Below are 21054 nucleotides of genomic sequence, written 5' to 3' on the forward strand. Positions count from 1 at the left end.
GCACCCTCAGATTCCAGATTTTCAAATAGCTGTATCTCGGCCAAATATTGTCCTATCAGAACAAACCATACATCAACGGAAAACTTATTTATTCAGATGTATACATCTCAATTTAAAAAAATTGACCCTTATGACTGGTTTTGTGGTCCAGGGTCACAAATCTTAAGAGCAGAGTGGGAAACTCAGAGTAATGACTGTCATACAGACATGATGACATCAAAACAGTGTGAATGTACTCATGAGTGCACACATTTTCCAAAATGGAAACACGTGGATAAGGGGGTCCACATGTGAGTCCATATCATAACATTTTTTTGAGTTATTTTTATTGAGTTCAAGTTTACTTAGGTTTTTCAAACAGCAGAAAAATTCATTTAAATCAAAGGCAATTCAAACAGAATCTAAGTCTGAATTCATTTAAAAGAAGGGACCTTCCATCACTGAATGTATAAGCAAAAACATTCCATTATTATTAATCTTTCAAAATAATTCTGATATGAAAATAGTTGTATGGTCTAATTATGACTTTTACAAACACTTGCAGTGCACACGTGCACAGAACAAGCAAAATATACAAAACACATCCCCACTATGTGGCTGCAAAAGCTGTTTTGGGCTATATAAATAGCCAGATAGTGCTTATTTATTCCAAGACACCTGTACGGCATCACGATACCCATAAATGCCATGAATTAAATGCGTCTTACCTGCCATTGCAGCGCTGACGGCGACTGTTGTGATGAGGAAAGCCTCGGTGAGTAGCGAGGCCCACGGTGGGCTCAGTGATCGCATCCTTAAGAACAGTACAACGGCCCGGGGGATCCGGGGTTTATCATTCCCCCGTCCCACAATGGTGAAAAACCTTTGACTGTATTCTCTGTGCAGTGACACTCAAGTGTGTAGTCGGTAAGATGTGTTCACGGTGCGCGGGATCATTCAGTGCTGCGCGTCTCGTCCGCCGCCGATGCTGACGCTGGTGCCTGTGAGATGCTGATCTCGCTCTCTCTCTCTCTGAGCGGGGAAAATACCAGAGCTGTGCGCTCAGGCTACGCAAAACGATGTCGTCAGCACGTCGGGATATTTTTTTCGGTCCCCTCTAAAATAAAGAAATATTACTTTAACAGGTGCGTGTTGGGGATAATAACGCTGTGGGAGGATAACGCCGAATGCGGGTGTTGGAGTTCATATGTATAATTAAGGGCAAAATGTTCAAATGTCACGTATTAACTCATATAACTAAATATTGAAATAATATATAAAAAAATAATTTATTGAATTATAATAATATAAGATAATAATAAGTCGTAATAATAATAATATGATAAACAAATGTAAATAAAATCAATTACATCACTTATAGGTTAATTTCCATACAAAATACACTTTTTAAATTAATAAACACTCAAATGGCTGCCATAAACGTTTCTTTCGTGAACGAATTGGTATTTAAAAAAATAAATAAGTGAACGAATAGTTCTCGTGATTATTTTTCGTTCACTTAAATTTCTCTCTTGTGAAGGTGATTGCTTTCCTGCCTTCAAAGGCTTACTATTATGGCGCAGTAATTCGAATACAGGCAGTGCTGGAGCATTTTTGAACCCATCTAACGATCATAACCTCTTCACTGAACCTGTAGAGTGAATTTATCCTTTTTGGTGAACGAATTCAAAAGATTCGATTCACTGGAGTGAATTTAAATCATCACTGCCGAATGTTCATCGTGGTGACAGAACGAGCGTGACAAACGTTTGCACTGCCGCCTGCTGGTGTGACCGATACACCAAGCCACATTTTCACTTTAAAGGGGTCATGAACTGCTTTTTTTTTTAATTATCATTTTGGCCTCAATATAAGCTGTTAGACTAACGAAAAAGGTTTGAGTTCTGAAACTTACACGATGTTTTTATAGTACAACGACCAAAAGATCGAGGGAATTTTGATTTCTCAGTTCATGACCTCTTTAAGTCATGTAAATATAGCTATTTCAAATACTATTCAGCAAACAACTGCTTAAAGGCAAAAATATGCAGACTCTCAGTGATATTGATTTATTTTTCCAAAAGATAACAATACAATAAAAATGCAAAAGTATTTGAGCAGGATACAATTAAAAAGATTAAGATAACGTATGTGCTGTTACTAATAAATAAACATATTCAATTACATTAATTAAAAGTTGAAGTCATTGTCATATCATAGATAAATCTACTTTAAAAAGTCAATCTTTAAACAGAATTGAAGAAATTAGGAAGCTGTTGTGGCCAGATATAGGAGTCAGACCCTATTGATAACATTTTGCACATTAACAAGTTGCTTGTAATTTAAATTTGAAATACAAATATCTAACATAACTTTCTGGTTCCCTAACAGTGGCGCTGTACAAATATGAATGCCAGTTTGATTGCTCTAATCTTCTGGATTACCCTTTACAAAAGTGACCTGTACTTAAATCAAATAACATGACACATCTCCACTAGGACCCACAACCCATTGAGCAGTATTCTCTACATAAACTAAAACTATACAGTGTATGTGCGACCCAGAAGATACTGATATCATAATGCAATTACTAAATGCAATTTTTAAAAAAAATCCACAGATTCAACAATGAAAAAGAAGGCGAAAAGCACCACACGGAAAATGGCTTAAAGTCAGTTATTCTAGTTTGGCCTGGTTAATGAAAAATCTATGCAGTCACTTCTGTAATCACAACAAATGACAGCAGTGTCTAAGAAAATAATGCTTACTCCACCAGCAGCAGCAATGCAAGCAACACTCCAGTCTTAAACGAGCTTAAACACAAGATGCAGCTTGTTTGGCGTTCCAGCAAGTATTAGTTCACAAGCTAAATGTCTCCTGTGCAGGCAACTCAACAGACTTCATGTCAAAAGGATGCTTTGATTACAAACCATCTCACCGATTAAGAAAGCATAAAACAAACCTCTATTATAATGTTGATGAAAAATAAAATTCAGTGTCTTTAGTGTGAATTCTGGCAAGGCAGTACTGTGTCAGATACGAGATGCAGTTTCAATAAGGAACCATATACTATCATCATGAGGCATAAGGTGGCTGATTTCCACTGCAAAAACAATTTTTCTGCAGTCTGTTATTCTGCACCACACACACAAATGAAATGACACTAAACCTAGGAACTAATAAAGGTGAATATTGTACTTGTGAACAGAAAGGTGAAGACATTTTGACCTAGGATGTGTTTGTATTCGAGCACAGCTCTAACTAAGAGTGACTTTGTTTTTGTTTTGTTTTTAAGTGCAAAAAAATGTGAGTGTGTGCATGCAAAAAGATATAGACAACAATGTCTATACAGTCAAGAGTAGTGAGACTAAAGTGTTTTACTGGCAAAAAAGCCACAAAAAAGCTCCTGTCACTCAGTCAAAAGTCGGTTTAGAGCAGTGGGTAATGCATTTACTCACTGTTTACAAGCATAAACACATAATAAATGAACAGAGTTCATGAGATATTTCACTGGTGATCCATATGTGCACTTTCTCCCTTCCCAATATCCTCTCCAGTTTCAGAGTCATTACATTCCTCCTTTCCCGCCTGATGTTCCTCTTCTGCTGCTTCATTAGTGGGCGACTGGAATCCGCTGTCGTCGTGCTGTGATGAGTCATGAGTGCTCGCCGTAATGTGATTTTCCTGTTGGTCTGATGGTGTCACTGCTTCCCCTTCCCTTACCGGCGAATCCAAAGGCTCCTCCTCTGTGCTTGAAGGTGAATCTTTGTTTGTGTCTGCTGGGTTTAGTCGTGCCTCTTCTTCACAATTTGAGGTGGGTTTTACCTCCTCGGCTGCAGTTTCCTCTTTCAAGGATGATGACTCTGCAGTTTTCTGTGTCCTGAGTTCATGTTCCTCTTCCTGAACTGCATTCTCGATTTCCTGTATGGCACAGTCTATGGCCGACTTGCTCTCTGTGCCCTGCAGTGACTTTTCTGCTGTGCTTTCTTCCTCTTTTATTGCACTTCCGTTTGTTGGTAGTATCTCATCAATCGCATTTTTGTTCACATCCTTTTTGGTTCCATTGGGAACTTGCTTCTCTGAACGTACCTCCGCCTCCTCCTCTGGAATATTGTCTACAGTGGGCACTTCAAGGCATGATTCATTGGGCAGCACAGAGGCATTGCCTTCTATCTGGATCATGGAGACCACCTGCTTCATCCTGCGCCTTTTTTGAGCCTCTGGATCTCCTGCATTCTCTCCATCCACCTCCTCTTGACCTCCTCCATATTCCTCAGCCCAGTCAATTGGAGGATTCTCCCCTAACAGGTGAAGGTTAGGGTCGCTGTTGGTCAAAACAATGCTGTCTCGGTACAGGTTGTGTCTCCTCTGGACGGCTGCTTCCTTCACAGCTGGAACATAGAAGGAATGTTGGTAAGAGCATAGTATGATGGCATTTTATTTTCCAATAATCTGTTTTACTTGGATGTACATCACAATACATTACAGAAGAAAACATTTGGTTCCAAAACATCACAACTTTAAATGTTTCAATCTTCTTGGTTTGTAAAGGTCTCATCCTTTCAAAGAAGTCTTACCCATCATTATGTCTTTCATGACTGTGTGCAGCACCACTTCCTCAAATATGTTTTCCACCAGAATGAAACGAGAGAAATCCTCAAAAATGAGCTCCTGGAAACGGGGGAGTTCCTGCATAAACAACATAATAACTAAGATAATTAGTAATAACAATAACAACAATTTTCTGAGAAGTTTTAGATTGGATAATGCATTGTTGCTCTACCAGAGCCAAGACGTACAGCAGAGCATGATGGGGAGAGCTGTTTCAGCATGTAGGGGATGAATATCTGCAGAAGAGCCTCTCTGAAGAACTTCTTACGAACTGTGCTGCTGTCGTAGTCAAATTTCTGGACATCAAATTTTGAAAAACGGTACAAATTTATAAATCTTAAACAAGAACCTACTGGTTCAAAAAGATATGACGGGAGATGGACGTTCTGTTTCACCTTGATGACACGATCCTGGCAGCGCTGGGTGGTTTTACAAAGATCCTCCCCTTCCTGGCCCTCCAAACTCTGGTGCAGGAGCTGCTCAAATGTGTATACTGCATCATCCATTTGCTGCACGAAACAGATGGATATATCCTTAAGGCTACAATACACTACACAACTTTTGCCCAGATTTTCTGCCCTCAATTTGCAGTCTGGAGGAGTCGACACTAGTTTCCAAAAGTCATTGCCAGTTTGGGGATTTTGGCCAGTTGACAGATTTCACAGAAAATTGCGTAGTGTACGATGGGCACATACTATGTTTTTTTTGCTTCAGATCATGATTCCATCCATTCAGACAATATGTTTGATATTTTGAGCCAATTTTAGAGCACATATTGTTTTTATTTGGGTGTTTTTTGTGTGCGTCTACAACAAGGCACATGTTTTCGCATAAGTTTTTTGTGTTTGTGGAACAATTTGAAATTCTGGTAGTCTGTGATCCTTAGTCGAGTAGTGTATGATGCCATGTTTTAAAATCTTTTGAAATTCATGTAGTGTATTCCAGCCTCTAGTCAAAGTGTGACAGGATTCATGTCTTAGATAGGAAATGGACAATAGAATTATTCCACATATTTTTAATCAATTTTGCCACAAGGGGGCATTTAACCACACAAAAAGGGTGGGAATAAATTGAAGCAACATTATTTTGATAATTCAGGACTCAAGTTCAGTCTTGTTTCTCCACACTCCCTGTGCTTTGAAAATCTGTCTCTGTTGTAAAAATGACTTTTATATAAAGTGCTAAAACATGATTTGCACTTTATAAAAAAAAAAAAACCTTTTTTTTTCTTGTGCTCACAATCAGCAGTCATATGCTAGTCTTTAAAACTGCAGTTTTAAAGACTAGTTCACTGTAATTTCACTGCAGTTCACTGTAATTTAGTGACCAAAATGAGGTTTAACATCTCTACCACAACAGCACATAACTCCTCAGGGCATACAGTTTCATACACAACGAAACCACAAACCAAACCCTAAGAGGCACAGAGACAAACGCAAACTGTTCGTTTTGCCCACAAAAGTACAATACCCCCCTAACAGAGAAATTTGTATACTTCTTCAAACCAGCTGCAGTTTAACGAACCATCTTGATCGCATAAACATAATAAAAATAGCTCTGACGTGTGGCAGATATTTGTACTTTGTTGTTAGTACGACTGTTTTAGAGAACTTGCCAGTATTAGCTGCCGTTTGTTTATAAAAGTAATTCTTCTGAGTTTGCTGCTGCTGTTCTTGGTTCAAAGATGACTGACCTCTCGCATTAGGATTTGGGCTCTCTGGACAAACACAGAGGGGCTGGAAACGTCAAAGCGCTGCTGAAGTCCCTCTAAACTCAAGGTCTCCACCTTCTCATAGCAGCTCTGCATCTTCACAGGATGGAAGGCTAGCATGGAGATCTTCTCCATGTGCTGGACACCAAAGGTAAAAGAGTTAAGTCTACTTAAGTCATGGCTCAAGCAACCTATTAGCAAAGAAAGTGTAACCAGATGTCATGGAGGGGACTTTGGGTTACCTCCCCGAGTTTTTCCTTGTTGCCGTCATTGAGGAGGTTCTTGCTCATGTCTACCAGCTCTCTGAAGAACAAGTCTCGCACCTCAAAGAAGCCTCTGCTGGTGGGCTCCATCAGCGCGTCCAGGATTGAGCTGATGTACGGCTGGATACTCACCTTCAGAAGCTTCTCTGCCTTGGGCAGCACAAGTGCTACAGACATACAGAAAAACTCATTCAATTGCATAATGATGAAATGCTAGGGATGAACTGATATTAAAATTCTGGCTAATACAATTAGCGCTAATTATTTTCATGTTATGGATGATACAATATTATAAATACTATAAATTGTAAAACTATTTTGTAAAAAAAAAACACCATGTACTGATAGATTAAAGTAGTAAATAGGTTAAATCAACTTTAGGGTTCATAGCATTATAGTGTGAATATAGTATGAAAGATAATAAATGTTATATTACAGTATGTACATCATTACATGTGCACAGCCACTAAAAGTCATTCTGCTCTTAAAGGGTTAAATCTTACATGTGCACAGCCACTAAAAGACATTCTGCTCCTAAAGGGTTAAATCTTAGTCATGATATGTAAGTGCTAGATTATAATCTAAATATTAAAATTAGCAGAAACTATTAAATATAAAATATTGATAAATGAAAAAGCAGGAAGGATAGGCAAGAAATGAGGTGTCAGTGGTTTCAGAAGGACACTTTCTGTCAAGTACAGTACGTCATCCTCATTCATCAATAACACTTAAGGTAAGCTGTCAAAATGTGACATTTGTCGGCCACCTTCTTTCATAATCCCTTTTAGATAAACTTCACTAGAAACCTGATATGATCCGATGTCAGTTTTCCTCAGGTAAATGTTTGGCAGTTTTGATTCCAGGTAAGTTACTTGACGTCTGTGTGACTTGATAAAGATAAATGATGGAATAAATTACCAGTTAAAGCTACCTCTTATTTTGCTGCACACATGTTCTTTGGAAGTGATGATCTGGTCCATGTCTGTGCGGATGGTGGTTTCCAGTGGGGGGCGACCTGCTTCACAGCTCTGCACTACTGCTTCATACTGCGCCTGAGTCTGGCTCTGAACCAGCCCGTACACTGCATCTGATATCTGGCCAAAAATGAAACAGAAGCCACTGTAATACATCCTAGTTGTTTTAAAATTGCTTTTGGGCTATAGCCACATGGTACAGTAAAGCTCTGACCAACATATTATACTCTGTTGTAAAATAAAATAGTAAAAAAAGAAACAACTTGCAGATTCCATGCAGGACTAGCACATATAAAATGTGTGAAGTACCAGCATCCAATTCCTCTGTCTCTCATGCATCTTGCCCTTCAGTTTGGGGGTGATGAGGTCTCTCATCTCAGGGAGTAGGGTCTCCATGACAAGGTTGGCGAGGATCTGGGAAGACAATCATAACACCGAGTGGGTGTGATGAAAGAACTTTAACATCTTTATTAAATTTATTTAAATTGCCTTTATTAAAATTAACATTTATTCTGAAAAATCTAAGTTCTAATACACTGCATGTGTTTGAGTGACATATCAGGATCATATAGGCCTGGAGGGTACGTTAACTCATTCCCATCATGATTTTAAGATATAACGGGAAACCTGGCTTGCCTGGAGCACATTACAATTTTACTATTGCCAGACTTGTCTCTGGACACTGATCATATATCATTAAACTAGTTACTGTGACATCCTTTCAAAGCCTACAGGACTTTTGTTACTTACCTATGTAAGCTTAACCTCTTTTATTCAACTAGAAATATTGTCAACATGGTTTTAGAGTCACAAGTTACTAGAGGACACACTCCTACGACTTTCACATGATGTCTCTCTTTTTATCTGGTTCACTCGTTCCAGAGAGAAAACAATGCATTAAAGAACTCAGCTAAGAAGGAAAATAATACTACCGTGATGCTGCCAAGAAGATTACAGATTAAACACTGACATGCTATATTTTTTAGCTTTATACTTCAAAGATACTTTTTTAAAATCAGATTATCTTATAAAGCTGGTTAATTAGCCACTGTATAACCAAAGTATAAATGATTAAATTGTTAAGAGTTCCAATTCACAATGATTTCCCCATATATCAAGGTCAGATTCCACTACAAAGATCTATATGTTAGTCCTTCACTTATTGTGTTAATCTAGCATTTTATTTGCAATGACTGAGCAATATTTTATGAAGTACAGATGATGGATTCCTATAAAACCCACCCTACCAGTAACACCATCTTCTTTTTTTTCTGACACCACACAATTTTTATACAGGGACACCAGGATTTGAAACGGGTCACTTCCTGTGAATCAATTTAGCTCTGACCTTCATCTGTATTCTATTATAACCCAAACAATTACTGTGACTTCCTTTCACCCCCCTACGCAGTGCCAACCAACAACACCAAAAAAATAATTTACTGTAGATTTATCGTACTGTTCTCAACCTTGATGTAGGGTCACTATAGAACAGGTATCACAGGAGATTTCTATAAACTGAATTATTTTTTGAGCACTGTTTAACATATGTCCTAAAATCCTTGGTAAAAATCTATTTATTTATATATAAACTATAATATATATATATATATATATCTTTTTTTATTGTAATAAATAAATATCTTCTAAGTACTTTTATTTTAATATTTTTTTATCTTTTATTTTATTTTTACATATGATGCGATTTAAATTTTTCCTTTCTCTTTGGAGTGTTACAAGCTCTTGGTGCATAAAGAAGATCTGTAAAGTTGCAAAGACTAAAGTCTCAAATCCAAAGAGATATTCTTTATAAAAGTTAAGAGTCAGCCACGCCTACCTAAGTTTCAGAAAGGCGGGGCATAGAGGAGAAACAATAATGTACAGTATGTGGAAAATAATGTGTTTTTTTAACCTTAAACCGCATAAACACTTTTCATTACACCAAATACACAAAATAATGTTCTTTTTAGCAACATCATATGACCCCTTTAAGAACCCCATAAAAAGAACCAGGTTGAGAACTCCTATTCTAGACAAAAAAGAATCGAACAAGAGCTGCCCAAGATACATAAAAGTATATGTGTGTGTTTTACCTGTGGAGGCATCCCACACATCATGTCCCAGGTTCCATAGTGACCATGGGTCTGCCGATAGAGTCGCACTGCATCTGTGAACGTGGGGGTCTGAACTTTACATTCCTCAGGCAGTCCTGAGCAAGAGAACAGGACTTTATCATCATCATTATATGCAAGCAAGTAACAAAACTTTATTTTTAACAAATAATCAAGAAACAAACACAATTAGATATTAATTTCTAATGTCATCATATCATGACACAGTTCCTTTCCATTTAGAGAAGTGAAAAGACCGAGTGACAAAAAAATAAAGAGGGGTCATCTTTATATATACACCCACAGGCACGTCTCACAATCAGATTATTCCATCAAACCAAAGACAGACTTCAATCTGCTTTGGTCACCGTGGCAAACAGGAAGCATTGCCTCATCAGTTACCATGGTAATTCCCTATACAATGCCATAGTTACATTCATAGGGTCATAGGGGAATGATCTAGCTGATGTGTGAATCTAACACAATTTGAAGACAAGTTGTCTCGAGTTCAGTACTCTGACAATCTGCTTCACATCTGTATGTCAGTTATGATGACATTCTAAAAGCCCACATATTGTAAAAGCCTCCTGTACATACAGTATCAACGCATGAGTGCCTGAACCCTCACAAAGAGAGGAAGTTCAAGCAGGCAGGGTGTGGGGGGCTGGAGGAGAACAAGCAGGAAGTCCAGCACTCCACATCAGCACAGCTTGACGCTTTTGTGAGTGCATGCACACATGGGCAAGCGTATTTATGAACACGTGCGGAGAGAACCAGAGATTGTTAGGAGAAAACAAGAGTTATGGGTCGTTCATTCTGGCATAGTCAAATAAAGTTAAAGTAAAGTAAAATAATAAAATAAATGCACAGAGTAAATATATTCATGAATACATGGGAAGAACTGGAGAGGTGTTACACAAAAACAAGACAACACGTGTTGTGGGTCACTTATTCTGACAGAATAGAATAGAATAGAATAGAATAGAAAAAAAACAAAACAAAAAATAATTTATGAACATATTCATGAACATCTGGGGAGAGCCCGAGAACTGTTATGCAAAAACTAGAGAACAAGCTTAACGGGTCGCTTATTCTGGCGCGGTCACCGTAAAAACAACTGATCTCAAGTCAGTTCAAAAACACCAGATGATCAAAGTACAATGAGAGAAAAATGAGGATCTTCGGTGAAGAAAAAAAAAATCCTCGCTTCACACCATGCCCTAATAACCCTACGACACCAATGAGCGGATAAATACCTTGCACAACATGAGACATGGTCAGATAACACCAGGGCTAAGTTTTGAGGTTTCACATTTTTATCCCTTTCAGTCATAATGTAACAAATACTTGTTTTTAAGTGTACAGGAATTCAAATTATTCTGACTATTTCTACATATTTGTGTAGTTTCTGTCAGGTTGTCAATCTCAGGCCTTTACAATTACATTCAATAGGCTTTCAAAGAGCAACTTTGTGTCTGGACACTGGAGAGGTTTTAAACCACCTGGACTTAATTCATTAACATGCCTGTAAACCTGTTCAGTTGCCTAATAAAACGTTCTCCCAATACTGACATGAGCCATACACATCATAAAGCTCTGTGGGACTTGGAAAACAGTCTAGCAACTTTGTGTAGGCCATCTCATGACCATAAATAACAGAATTTTCACCAAAGTAAGATTTGTGACCTGCGCAGAAGCCGTTTTGCACCTCTTTAGACATTAAAAGAATAGTTCACCCAAAAAAGAAAACTTGCTGAAAATGTATCCACCCTCAGGCAATCCAAAATGTAAATTATTTTGCTTCTTCATCGAACAGAGTTGGAGAAATTTAGCATTACATCACTTGCTCATAAATAGTTCCTCTGTAGTGAATGGGTGCCATCAGAATGAGAGTCCAAACAGCTGATAAAAACATCACAATAATCCACATGACTTCAGTCAATCAAATAACGTCTTTGTGAAGTGAAAATCTGTGTGTTTGTAAGAAACAAATCCATCATTAAGGAGTTTAACTTTAAGCCGTCACTTATGGCCAGTCTATAATCCATAATAACACTTCCTCCAGTAAAAAAAGTCCCTCCCTTGTTGTGCTCTCACATCCAAATCCACAGACATATTTGTTCAAAACTCTTTTGGTGCTCGATCTGTGACTATTTCAGATGAGACAACTTTTTCAATAGAGAAAGCAAGATTATGGATGTATTTTAGTCAGAAGCAATGGTTTGAAGTTAAAATCAAATTTGATTATAACAATCAAGTTTTAATCAGCACTCATTCTGATGGCACCCATTCACTGCAGAGGTCTAGAGCAGTGTTTCCCAACCTTTTTTTAATCGCGGCACCCTTTGGAAATTTTAACAAACTTGTGGCACCCTACAAAATTAATTTTGTCACAATATTTGAATTTCTAACTTCGATATGATAATTTGAAAAGTATAGATATTCGGTACAACAGGGAAGAACTGCAGAATATAATGCCATACAGATATTTTTAATATTATAAAAACAAATGTGTCTATCAATGGTGGCAATCAGTAGGCTAATTTCTAATGAAAAGACCAATTTATATGACAGATTTTAATGTAGGCTTTTATACATATAACATTACTTAATTACCATTATAACTAGCTATCTCACAAATTTTTGCTCACTCAGTGTTTTTTTTATTTTACAGTGGGGTAATTTTGGTGCAGTAGCACGAGTTAGCTTGATTTCAAACTTTGAATTGAATAAAAAAAATGACAAGTAACCATTAAGAACAAATAAAGAAATTAATAATGATAGCACAAATAAAAAATAACGACAGGCCTTCGAATTAAATAAATTGCTTTTTAGTTTTTCAGGTAGGTCTAACAGTAGGGTTAAGATATTTAACTTTTTTTTAATTTTTTTTACTAATTATCCAAATAATGTTTAGTCCTAGAAAGCTATTATTATCAGAACACGCGAGCATAACATAACGGTTAGCAGATAATTATTGGCGACATCAGAAATGGATATTATATAATAGATGCTCTTTTGAACATTTTAGCAATTTAAAAATATTAAAAAATGATTTTTTTACACTGCACCCCTGCTCTCGACAGACGGCAACCCAGTTGGGAAACACTGGTCTAGAGGATCCAATGATGAACAAGTGATATAGTGCCAAATTTCTCCAAATCTGTTTCGATGAAGAAACAAGCTCTTCTACATTTTGGACAGCCTGAGGTTAAGTAAATTTTAGGGTGAACTATTCCTTTAAAGCCTCTCTCACCCAAGCCAAAAATCAAACAAGGAAGATCAGACAAACAAAACATGGATACCATTGTTAAATTAATTGCTGTTGCATTCCAGACTTTACTGGGCCACCATTATTGCTCATGACAGCACGGGGCTACAGAACTGAACAAACCAGGATACTTACAGCAAAGAAAGTCTAGAATACTACAGTAGAAATGCATTGGTTGCTCGAACAGCCTTATGATTAAGTGATCTTAAACATTGTACATGTAAATGATGCACTTCCAAAACCATGCTGCGACTTGTCAGGATCCAGTCCTGATTTAACTCGGTTCATGCACGCTTGGGTTTACTCCTCTGGGCATCCAGTCACAAAATAACACCATCCTATTGGATCACTGCATGTTCCTGGATCCTAGTGTCCTCCTGACACATTTTAGGACACAGATGAGCTGTTTTAAGCAATTTATTATATTAAGTCACACATCACATTTAGCTCTTTATGCAGAGGTGCAATTTGAACCAACAAAGTTCTGACACAACCATATCGAAGACATGTGTCTGGCTCATGTTTTCAGTTTAGATGCTTTATTTCTCAGCAGATGTTGTGACAAATAAATTCACAGTACCCTATGAAAAAAAGTACGTCTGTTAGAGTAATCTAATATCAAATAAAGAAAGAGACATTAGTCTTCTTAACTACATTTTTTTTATAAACTCAGTAAAAAGACATGATTTCTGGTCATCATCTTGTCACATTTAATTTGAACTGCAAACTCACATACAAAAAGTAGATTTAACAGCAGCAATGTTCAAAGTGTTGCAGGAAACTATGTCATCCACAAGCTCACAAATAATGACGCTGTACCAGGACAGTACTTAACATAATTACAGTACTTACATAATGAATGTGTGATTTTGACAGGTAAAAGGGAAGGGCAATTATATCAGTGGTCAAATTATGAATAACAGCCTATTACGAATCACTCAAACCTACACTCCTTCTGCAGGGTTTGCCTTAAACTGCCATGGTGACCAGGTACATAATCACAGAAACAACATCTTTTCAACCGATGAATCAGACAAAAGTTACATAACACTACAAAGAGTGTTTGCTCTGCTGTTAAAAGCAGATCAATTCCAGAAATTAAGCACTACGGTTTACTGCATGCTTCATTTTAAGCCAAAGAAGAAAAACACTTATCCACTCCTATTAGAGTCTGTGACAGAGAGAGAGAGAGAGAGAGAGAGAGAGAGAGAGAGAGAGAGAGAGAAACAGATTCCTCATTATTATTTTGTCAAGATAGGCACTGTCACCTCTCTAGAAGCGCAGTCTCCATTAACAGCTAACCTTCAAAACAGCGAGAATAGAAAATGACAGTCTAACATATTTTAAATATGTCAGGGAACATCTTAAACAGACTAATGAATAGCAAAGAACTTAACCAGAACTGAACCATCCCTTATTTGGGGAAAAAGTCTCTGCAGATGTGCTTGCATTCAGAACATACTACACGCAGCAGGGATTTGGCTAACTATAACACACACACACACGCTTTTAGATGGCCGCCTTAATACCCAATGGGACATTACTGTCCTCGCCGCAAGTGTGCATTCCCTCTCGGCAGCCTCCCATCCAAACTGAATTATGGGTTGACAGCCCCAGCAGTGACCACTCTGGAATCTGGACTACAGCGGAGAGAAAACCGTTCTAGCAGCCATAGAAGCCATCATAAGACGTCTATGAGACAGAGTACCTCACACCCAACAACTAGAATACCTTAAGTATAATTAGAATGAATTTCTATCACATCAAATAGTGTCAAGACCATCAGACTTCTCTCTCCCATGCCCACTGAGTAGGCTATATACCATAAAAGGCCATAGTGGGACCCCCTCAACACCGCTTCCTTTGAAAACCACCCTACACTGCAAAAAAGTTTTTAATTTTTACAGAAAAAGACTAAAAACAAGCAAACTAAGTTGCTTAACCATATTCAGCGAAAAAATCTAAATGGTTTAACAATCCCATTACATGCACTTTTACTGTAAACTACGGTTTAATTTATCGTCTGTGGAAGTAAAAACTATTAATTACCTTTTTTTTTTTTTTTTACGGTGAAAACAGTGAATTGACTTTTCCAGAAGTTCCTGTATGACATTACATATGATTATATTTTGTATAAATAATTTTGTTTCTTATTTTTGTTATTAGTAATGTACATTACAGTGTTTTGTGTTACATTTTCTATTTTTTAGTTATGTTTATTGCATTATTTTAGTGTCATGTGTGTTACACCCTGATGGTGGCCAATGTAAACTTTGGTCATGTTTTATGGACAGGCCATTTACGATGCCTTTTCATCATGAGGCTTTGTACCACTTGTATTATCATGGTGGTTATTGGTACGTTTTAAAGATAAAAAGCTGATTTTAGTAGTTCAAGTAGCTTGGTATATTAAGATCACTTAAATAAATGAATGGTTACAAGTTGTAATATATAGGCACCAATGCCATCCCACAATAGTGAAAACTTTGGCACAGTATTGCGTCTATTTATTTATTTATTTGGTTAATTTCTAATACTCACAGCTGCCTTTTTTTTTTTTTACCATAAATTTAACAGGATATTTTTCAAGAGTGTTTAGTATCAAGCAAAATCATATGAAGGGCCCACCAAGCAGGTGACATAACCATAATAAGTTGGGACAATCTTAACATACGCTTCAACAGACAAGTATCCTCTTGTTTGAGTGTCCTGACAAACAACATATCAAGTAATCTAACAGTGACATCACTGTGAAAGAGCAAAACTCTCACAGTAACAATGAACTTTCTGATAGCCCTAGGCATGGTGTAACTATATTATGTACATGAGCAAATACTTGCCTAAGATCTGTAAACTTAAATCGAAGCATATCGTCAAGAAAATATAAGTTTTTTTTTTGCAAAATACATACATGTCTAAGCCTGGAAATCAACTTTGACTAGACTAATGCAACAAATAAAATGTCTGCTCAAATCACATTTTATTTAATTGGCACATACAAAACACAGAAAGTGACATTTATAGTGAAATGCTATAATTTCTGCAAATTATATAAAGTTACAGGAGCTCTACAACATATAAACAGTCATACAGCTCACACACAGAGAATGAATAACAGCACATCTCCAGTTTTCCACATGATCTCATCCGACTCTTTTTACAGCCTTGAGCGGTAACATTCTTTCTATTATCAAACAAGCCAAATGAATACCATCAACCGTGCCAAGCGTTCCGCTCGAGTTTCCTTTTTGATAAAGTGATGTCCAAAAGAGCTGATTTATGAAATAACACATCAGTTATTCTAGCAAGTCTGAAACCGGCTTATCCTCATGAACATCAATAACCATAATGAAAGCCGATTACCTGAAGTAATGAGTCATAAATATGTGTCTGGGTATTAAAGAGACAGAGGGGAAAGTGGACACTAGGACGGCTGTTTTTAAGAGCAGGGTTAAGACTCACCATTGTTGGTGTGCCGGACGCAGTCTTGAAAGACAGCGTTCCACTTTTGCTGCTCCTTCTCCGTCACCATGCAGAAATAATAGTGACGAGCATAAGGATGCCAGAGAATGAGGGGAAACTGCGTCGCACATTTCAGGAATGGGGAACTGCCAACTTTAGCTTTTACACCTGCAAAACGCATGTTGCATGATTCAATATTCTATTAAAAGTGGCCTTATGAGAAGATCTCCATAGTCATCATGACTAGAGCTGCACAACATACAAAGATCACAACCTATTACTTTACACTCCATTTCATCATTTCTTATCTAGACTCTGGCTCAACTCTACATTTATTTCAAAGGCTGCAAGTTCAATTCAAAAAATGTTTTTAGTTATAGCAAGGCACAGGTAATAAATACATATGGTTTTAAATGTCATAACCACATGACTTACACATGATCATACATGTTGTTCACATAAGTCTTGTGTGATTGAATTGTTTACTGACCTTAAAGGGTTAGTTCACCCAAAAATGAAAATTAGCTTGTTTTACTTACCCTCAAAGCATCCTAGGTGTATATGACTTTCTTCTTTCAGATGAATCCTGTCGGAGTTATATAAAAAATTGTCCTGGTTATTCCAAGCTCTATCTTTGCAGTCAGCGGGTGTTGCAGTTGAACAGTCCACAAGTCATCAAATAAAGCTAGCGCATTCATAATAAAACGTGCCACAGACGGCTCCGGGGGATGAATAAAGGCCCCCTGTAGCGAATCCATGCGTTTTTGTAAGAAAAATATCCATATTTCAAACGTAATAAACACTTTTCTCTCACTTCCGCTGACTGTCATACACTAAAGCAGTTCCGGCTGATGACGTAAGACGCGCGGCGCTAGCATACCTCAGAGGCGCACGCGCTGCGCATACGTCATACGCCTTCAGCCGCAACGGATCCGCGTATGACAGATAACGGAAGTGAGAGAAAAGTGTTTATTACGTTTGAAATATGGATATTTTTCTTACAAAAACGTATGGATTCGCTACAGGGGGCCTTTATTCATCCCCCGGAGCCGTCTGCGGCACGTTGATTATGAATGCGCGAGCTTTATTTGACGACTTGAGGACTGTTCAACTGCAACACCCGCTGACTGCAATGATAGAGCTTTGAATAGCCAGGACAATTTAATATAACTCCGACTGGATTCGTCTGAAAGAAGAAAGTCATATACACCTAGGATGCTTAGAGGGTAAGTAAAACACAAGCTAATTTTCATTTTTGGGTGAACTAACCCTTTAACTGTAAAGTCATCTATTCTTTCAACTTTGCTGCCATGATGACATGACCTCAGTAAAACCGGTAAGCCAGTAACTTTTGCTTAGTTTTATAGAGTTTAACTTTACTTTGGGAAACAATTAAGAATCTGCTTCCTCCCTGAGGTTTTCCCATCTTTCTTTTTCATTTTCCTCTCACTCCTTTAGACTGACCTGGTAGGCTGGTGTTAAGGAGTTCGAGATATTCCTCCATAGAGGTCAGGACCCTGTAGCCAGCACAGTTAATGGTGCCTTTAGGATGCAGCCCTCTGTCATGGGCCTAAATTAGAAACAGATAAGAGTATAAAGAAAGCAGTATTATTTAAAATGAATGAATGACTAAACAAATAAAAATATATTTTAAAAATAATTAAATAAATGCATTTATTTATTTAAACTTCTGGAATCATCAAACTGTTCATGGTGCCTTTAAAAAAAGTTTAAGATTAAACCAAAAAGTTTAAGATTAACAGATTAGCTTGGTTGATGTATTAGTCTACTACTACTACTGAAAAGCGAAAGAGAATTTTATTTTAATACACTCATTACCTGTTTGTTTTCATAATAGTTGATGTTGTAGGAGTCAGGAATAAAGAGAAAACGATTCCTCCATTTTTTGTTCTCTTCTAGATACTGGAACAAAGCCCCTGAGAAGATGGACTTATTCTTAAGAGGCACCTAAGAAACACAAGAATTGAAGGGTGGTTCAAATAAAGTCCAGTTTAAGCAGAGAGAGAGATACAGTTGTCCCTCTATTTTCAGTAAAGACCCAGTACCTAATTATACATTATATAGACAGATGTTAGGACTGGAAGTGCTTAATTTGTGTTTACTTTGCCCACCCAGTGTCTCTGTCTACAGACACACACACACCCACCACGGACGAATGAAAAGTGTACAAACTGCTCATCTTTAAAGGGTCATACTGTGATAATACTACATATTTCAAATAAACACAGACCATCAGTCCCATGATAAATGACCCTGATTTCATTTTTCACATGCACCGTTAAAAAAAGACAAGTTGAGCTGAAAAAGAGGAAAAGAAAAGGACTTTACCTTCCTGTGCAGGAGCTGATTCTGAGGGCCTCCTCCACCCTCAATGTCATAGCGCATCTTGTTAAAGAGAGCAACCGCATACTGCTGTTCATATAGCCGACCAAACTCTCCCATCAGCTCCCCTGTCCGTGCTAAGAAAGACACACACACACACAATTAATGAATATACATAGAACTCAAACAACCAGCATGATTATTATATACAATATTACAGGTAAGTTAGACTTAATGTCTAATTTATATAGAATGTTTTCATTTTCTAAACAATAACGTCGACCGGTCCATTAGCTAGCAAAAATACACTTTATTTTCTGTCAGTGATGATGATAATAATAATAATAGTAAAAAAAACACTAATAAAAAGTTATGCAACCACAGCAATAAAAACACACACACACATACATATATATATATATATATATTATGTGAAAGACAGAAAGGCAAAGTTCCACTAAGATTTTACACTTATTGTTGGCCACTGCAGGTCTACAACAGTTACAGTACAATAAATCAACGGACATTAAACATTAACAGCAATTCACACCGAGCTCCGTGTATCTGATCCGAAAAGGAGATTACAATGTTTGAGCTTCACTGCTTTGTCCTTCACATGCATGTAAAAGCAGATCAACACTGCAGTTGGCACAAGAACAAAGGCAGCTTCATTATTGACTGCTTTCTGGCGGGATGTTTTCCAAATGACTATGTAGGGCTTGTTGTAAAATTTTGGAGGCATTCAGTCTCTTGGAAATGTTTTAGGGAAAGGGAACAAAAAAAACAACAACATTCCTGTCCGTTTGCTTACAATGTGAAGATGCCATTAAATTAGAGAGGGGCATGGAAAATAAAGCATTTAGTAATGGTCAAAGAAAGACATAAAATCTTGCATCTTTTGTGGTTAGATATTAAGGTCAGTGAATCACCTGCACATTAAAAATAACTCCAGTTCATTCAATAAACATACAATTGGAATAACACTATGGGATTTCAAGGTTATATTTGATTGTTATGAGTATGACTGATAAAAAAATAAGTTTCAGGGTGAGACTCAAACAAATCAGATCCATACAGCTAAATGCTCAAGTTCAATACGATCATTAACATAAAAGTTACAAGGGTTAAGTAGCAAGGGTTTTTGTTGTTGTTGTTTTTTTAGTTATATAATAAAAAGATAACAGATAGAATAGAAAAAGAATAGAGCAAGTTTTTTTCCCCATCAAAGCAAATTATAAACAGACCTGACGTATAGCATTTACATACTTCAGTCTGCCAACTCAAATGCTCACAGGAACACCCTAAAAATTTTCCCTCTCTACATGCGTATGGTCTTCAATGCAGAAATCAAAAGTCTGGAGCTCTGCTTATGATTTCTTCTGACCAACTCTCAATCCATCATATTTGCCGCATAAAGCCAGAATATGTAATTAAATGAACTGCTAAAGCCATTAGGCTGTTGCGCAGGCAATGCTTAACACAGGGGAATGTGAAAAAGGAAACAAGGAGGCTGAGAATAAGGTCACCCTGACCATCTGCATTGTTTTAAAAAGTACCATATTAGAGGCAATGGGAAATAAATGGCAATCTTACTTGCCAAGAAAGCTATGAAATGTACTACTATGAAATGAAGTACTAAAATTACTAAAATATAAAATAAAAAATGACAAAAGCACATAGCAAAATGACTAAAAATGAGTGTAAAACAAAAAAAGAAAAAAGAAAATATTAAAAATAAAAGCCCATTCAAAATTTTGAAATAAATACTATAATTCATAACATTTATACAGTGCTGCTTGAAAGTTTGTGAACCCTTTAGAATTTTCTATATTTCTGCATAAATATGACCCAAAACATAATTAGATTTTCACACAAATCCTGAAAGTACACAAAGTGAATCCAATCAAACAAAGGAGACAAAAATATATACTTTGTCATTTATTTATTGAGAAAAATGATCCGGTGTTAAATATTTGTGAGTGGCAAAAGTATGTGAATCTTTGCTTTCAGTATGGTGTGACCCCCTTTTGCAGCAATAACTGCAAGTAAGGTTTCTTGTAACTGCTGACCAGTCCTGCACAACGGCTTGCAGGAATTTTAGCCCATTCCTCAGTACAGAACCACTCCAACTCTGTGATGTTGGTGGGTTTCCTCCTATGAAGTGCTTGCTTCAGATCCTTCCACAAAATTTCAATTGGATTAAGGTCCGGAATTTGACTTGGCCATTCCAAAACATTAACTTTGTTCTTCTTTAATCATTCTTTGGTAGAACAACTTGTGTGCTTGGGGTCGTTGTCTTGCTGCATGACCCACTTTCTCTTGAGATTCA

The 21054-nt window shown here is 37.1% G+C and overlaps 2 protein-coding genes across 2 annotated transcripts in view; both read right to left on the reverse strand.

Moving 5' to 3' along the window:
* LOC107715749 (neural proliferation differentiation and control protein 1-like) overlaps positions 1-977 on the reverse strand; it is a 21281-nt gene extending 20304 nt beyond the window's left edge. Inside the window, exon 1 of the mRNA XM_016521936.1 lies at positions 708-977. Coding sequence (XP_016377422.1) covers positions 708-792 — 85 coding nt within the window. The 5' untranslated portion in view covers positions 793-977. The remainder of the gene's footprint in view (positions 1-707) is intronic.
* A 1055-nt stretch (positions 978-2032) lies between these two features.
* LOC107715759 (niban-like protein 1) overlaps positions 2033-21054 on the reverse strand; it is a 35634-nt gene continuing 16612 nt past the window's right edge. Inside the window, exons 2-14 of the mRNA XM_016521953.1 lie at positions 18732-18862; positions 18222-18350; positions 17847-17952; positions 16383-16550; positions 9632-9747; positions 7848-7952; positions 7496-7658; positions 6544-6731; positions 6284-6439; positions 4986-5099; positions 4779-4886; positions 4557-4668; positions 2033-4370 (exon numbers count right to left, since the gene is read on the reverse strand). Of these exons, the coding sequence (XP_016377439.1) occupies positions 3487-4370; positions 4557-4668; positions 4779-4886; positions 4986-5099; positions 6284-6439; positions 6544-6731; positions 7496-7658; positions 7848-7952; positions 9632-9747; positions 16383-16550; positions 17847-17952; positions 18222-18350; positions 18732-18862 (2480 nt within the window). The 3' untranslated portion in view covers positions 2033-3486. The remainder of the gene's footprint in view (positions 4371-4556; positions 4669-4778; positions 4887-4985; positions 5100-6283; positions 6440-6543; positions 6732-7495; positions 7659-7847; positions 7953-9631; positions 9748-16382; positions 16551-17846; positions 17953-18221; positions 18351-18731; positions 18863-21054) is intronic.

The sequence above is a fragment of the Sinocyclocheilus rhinocerous genome, unplaced genomic scaffold (assembly GCF_001515625.1).
Source record: "Sinocyclocheilus rhinocerous isolate Xijiao unplaced genomic scaffold, SAMN03320098_v1.1 scaffold3194, whole genome shotgun sequence".
Classification (NCBI taxonomy): domain Eukaryota; kingdom Metazoa; phylum Chordata; class Actinopteri; order Cypriniformes; family Cyprinidae; genus Sinocyclocheilus; species Sinocyclocheilus rhinocerous.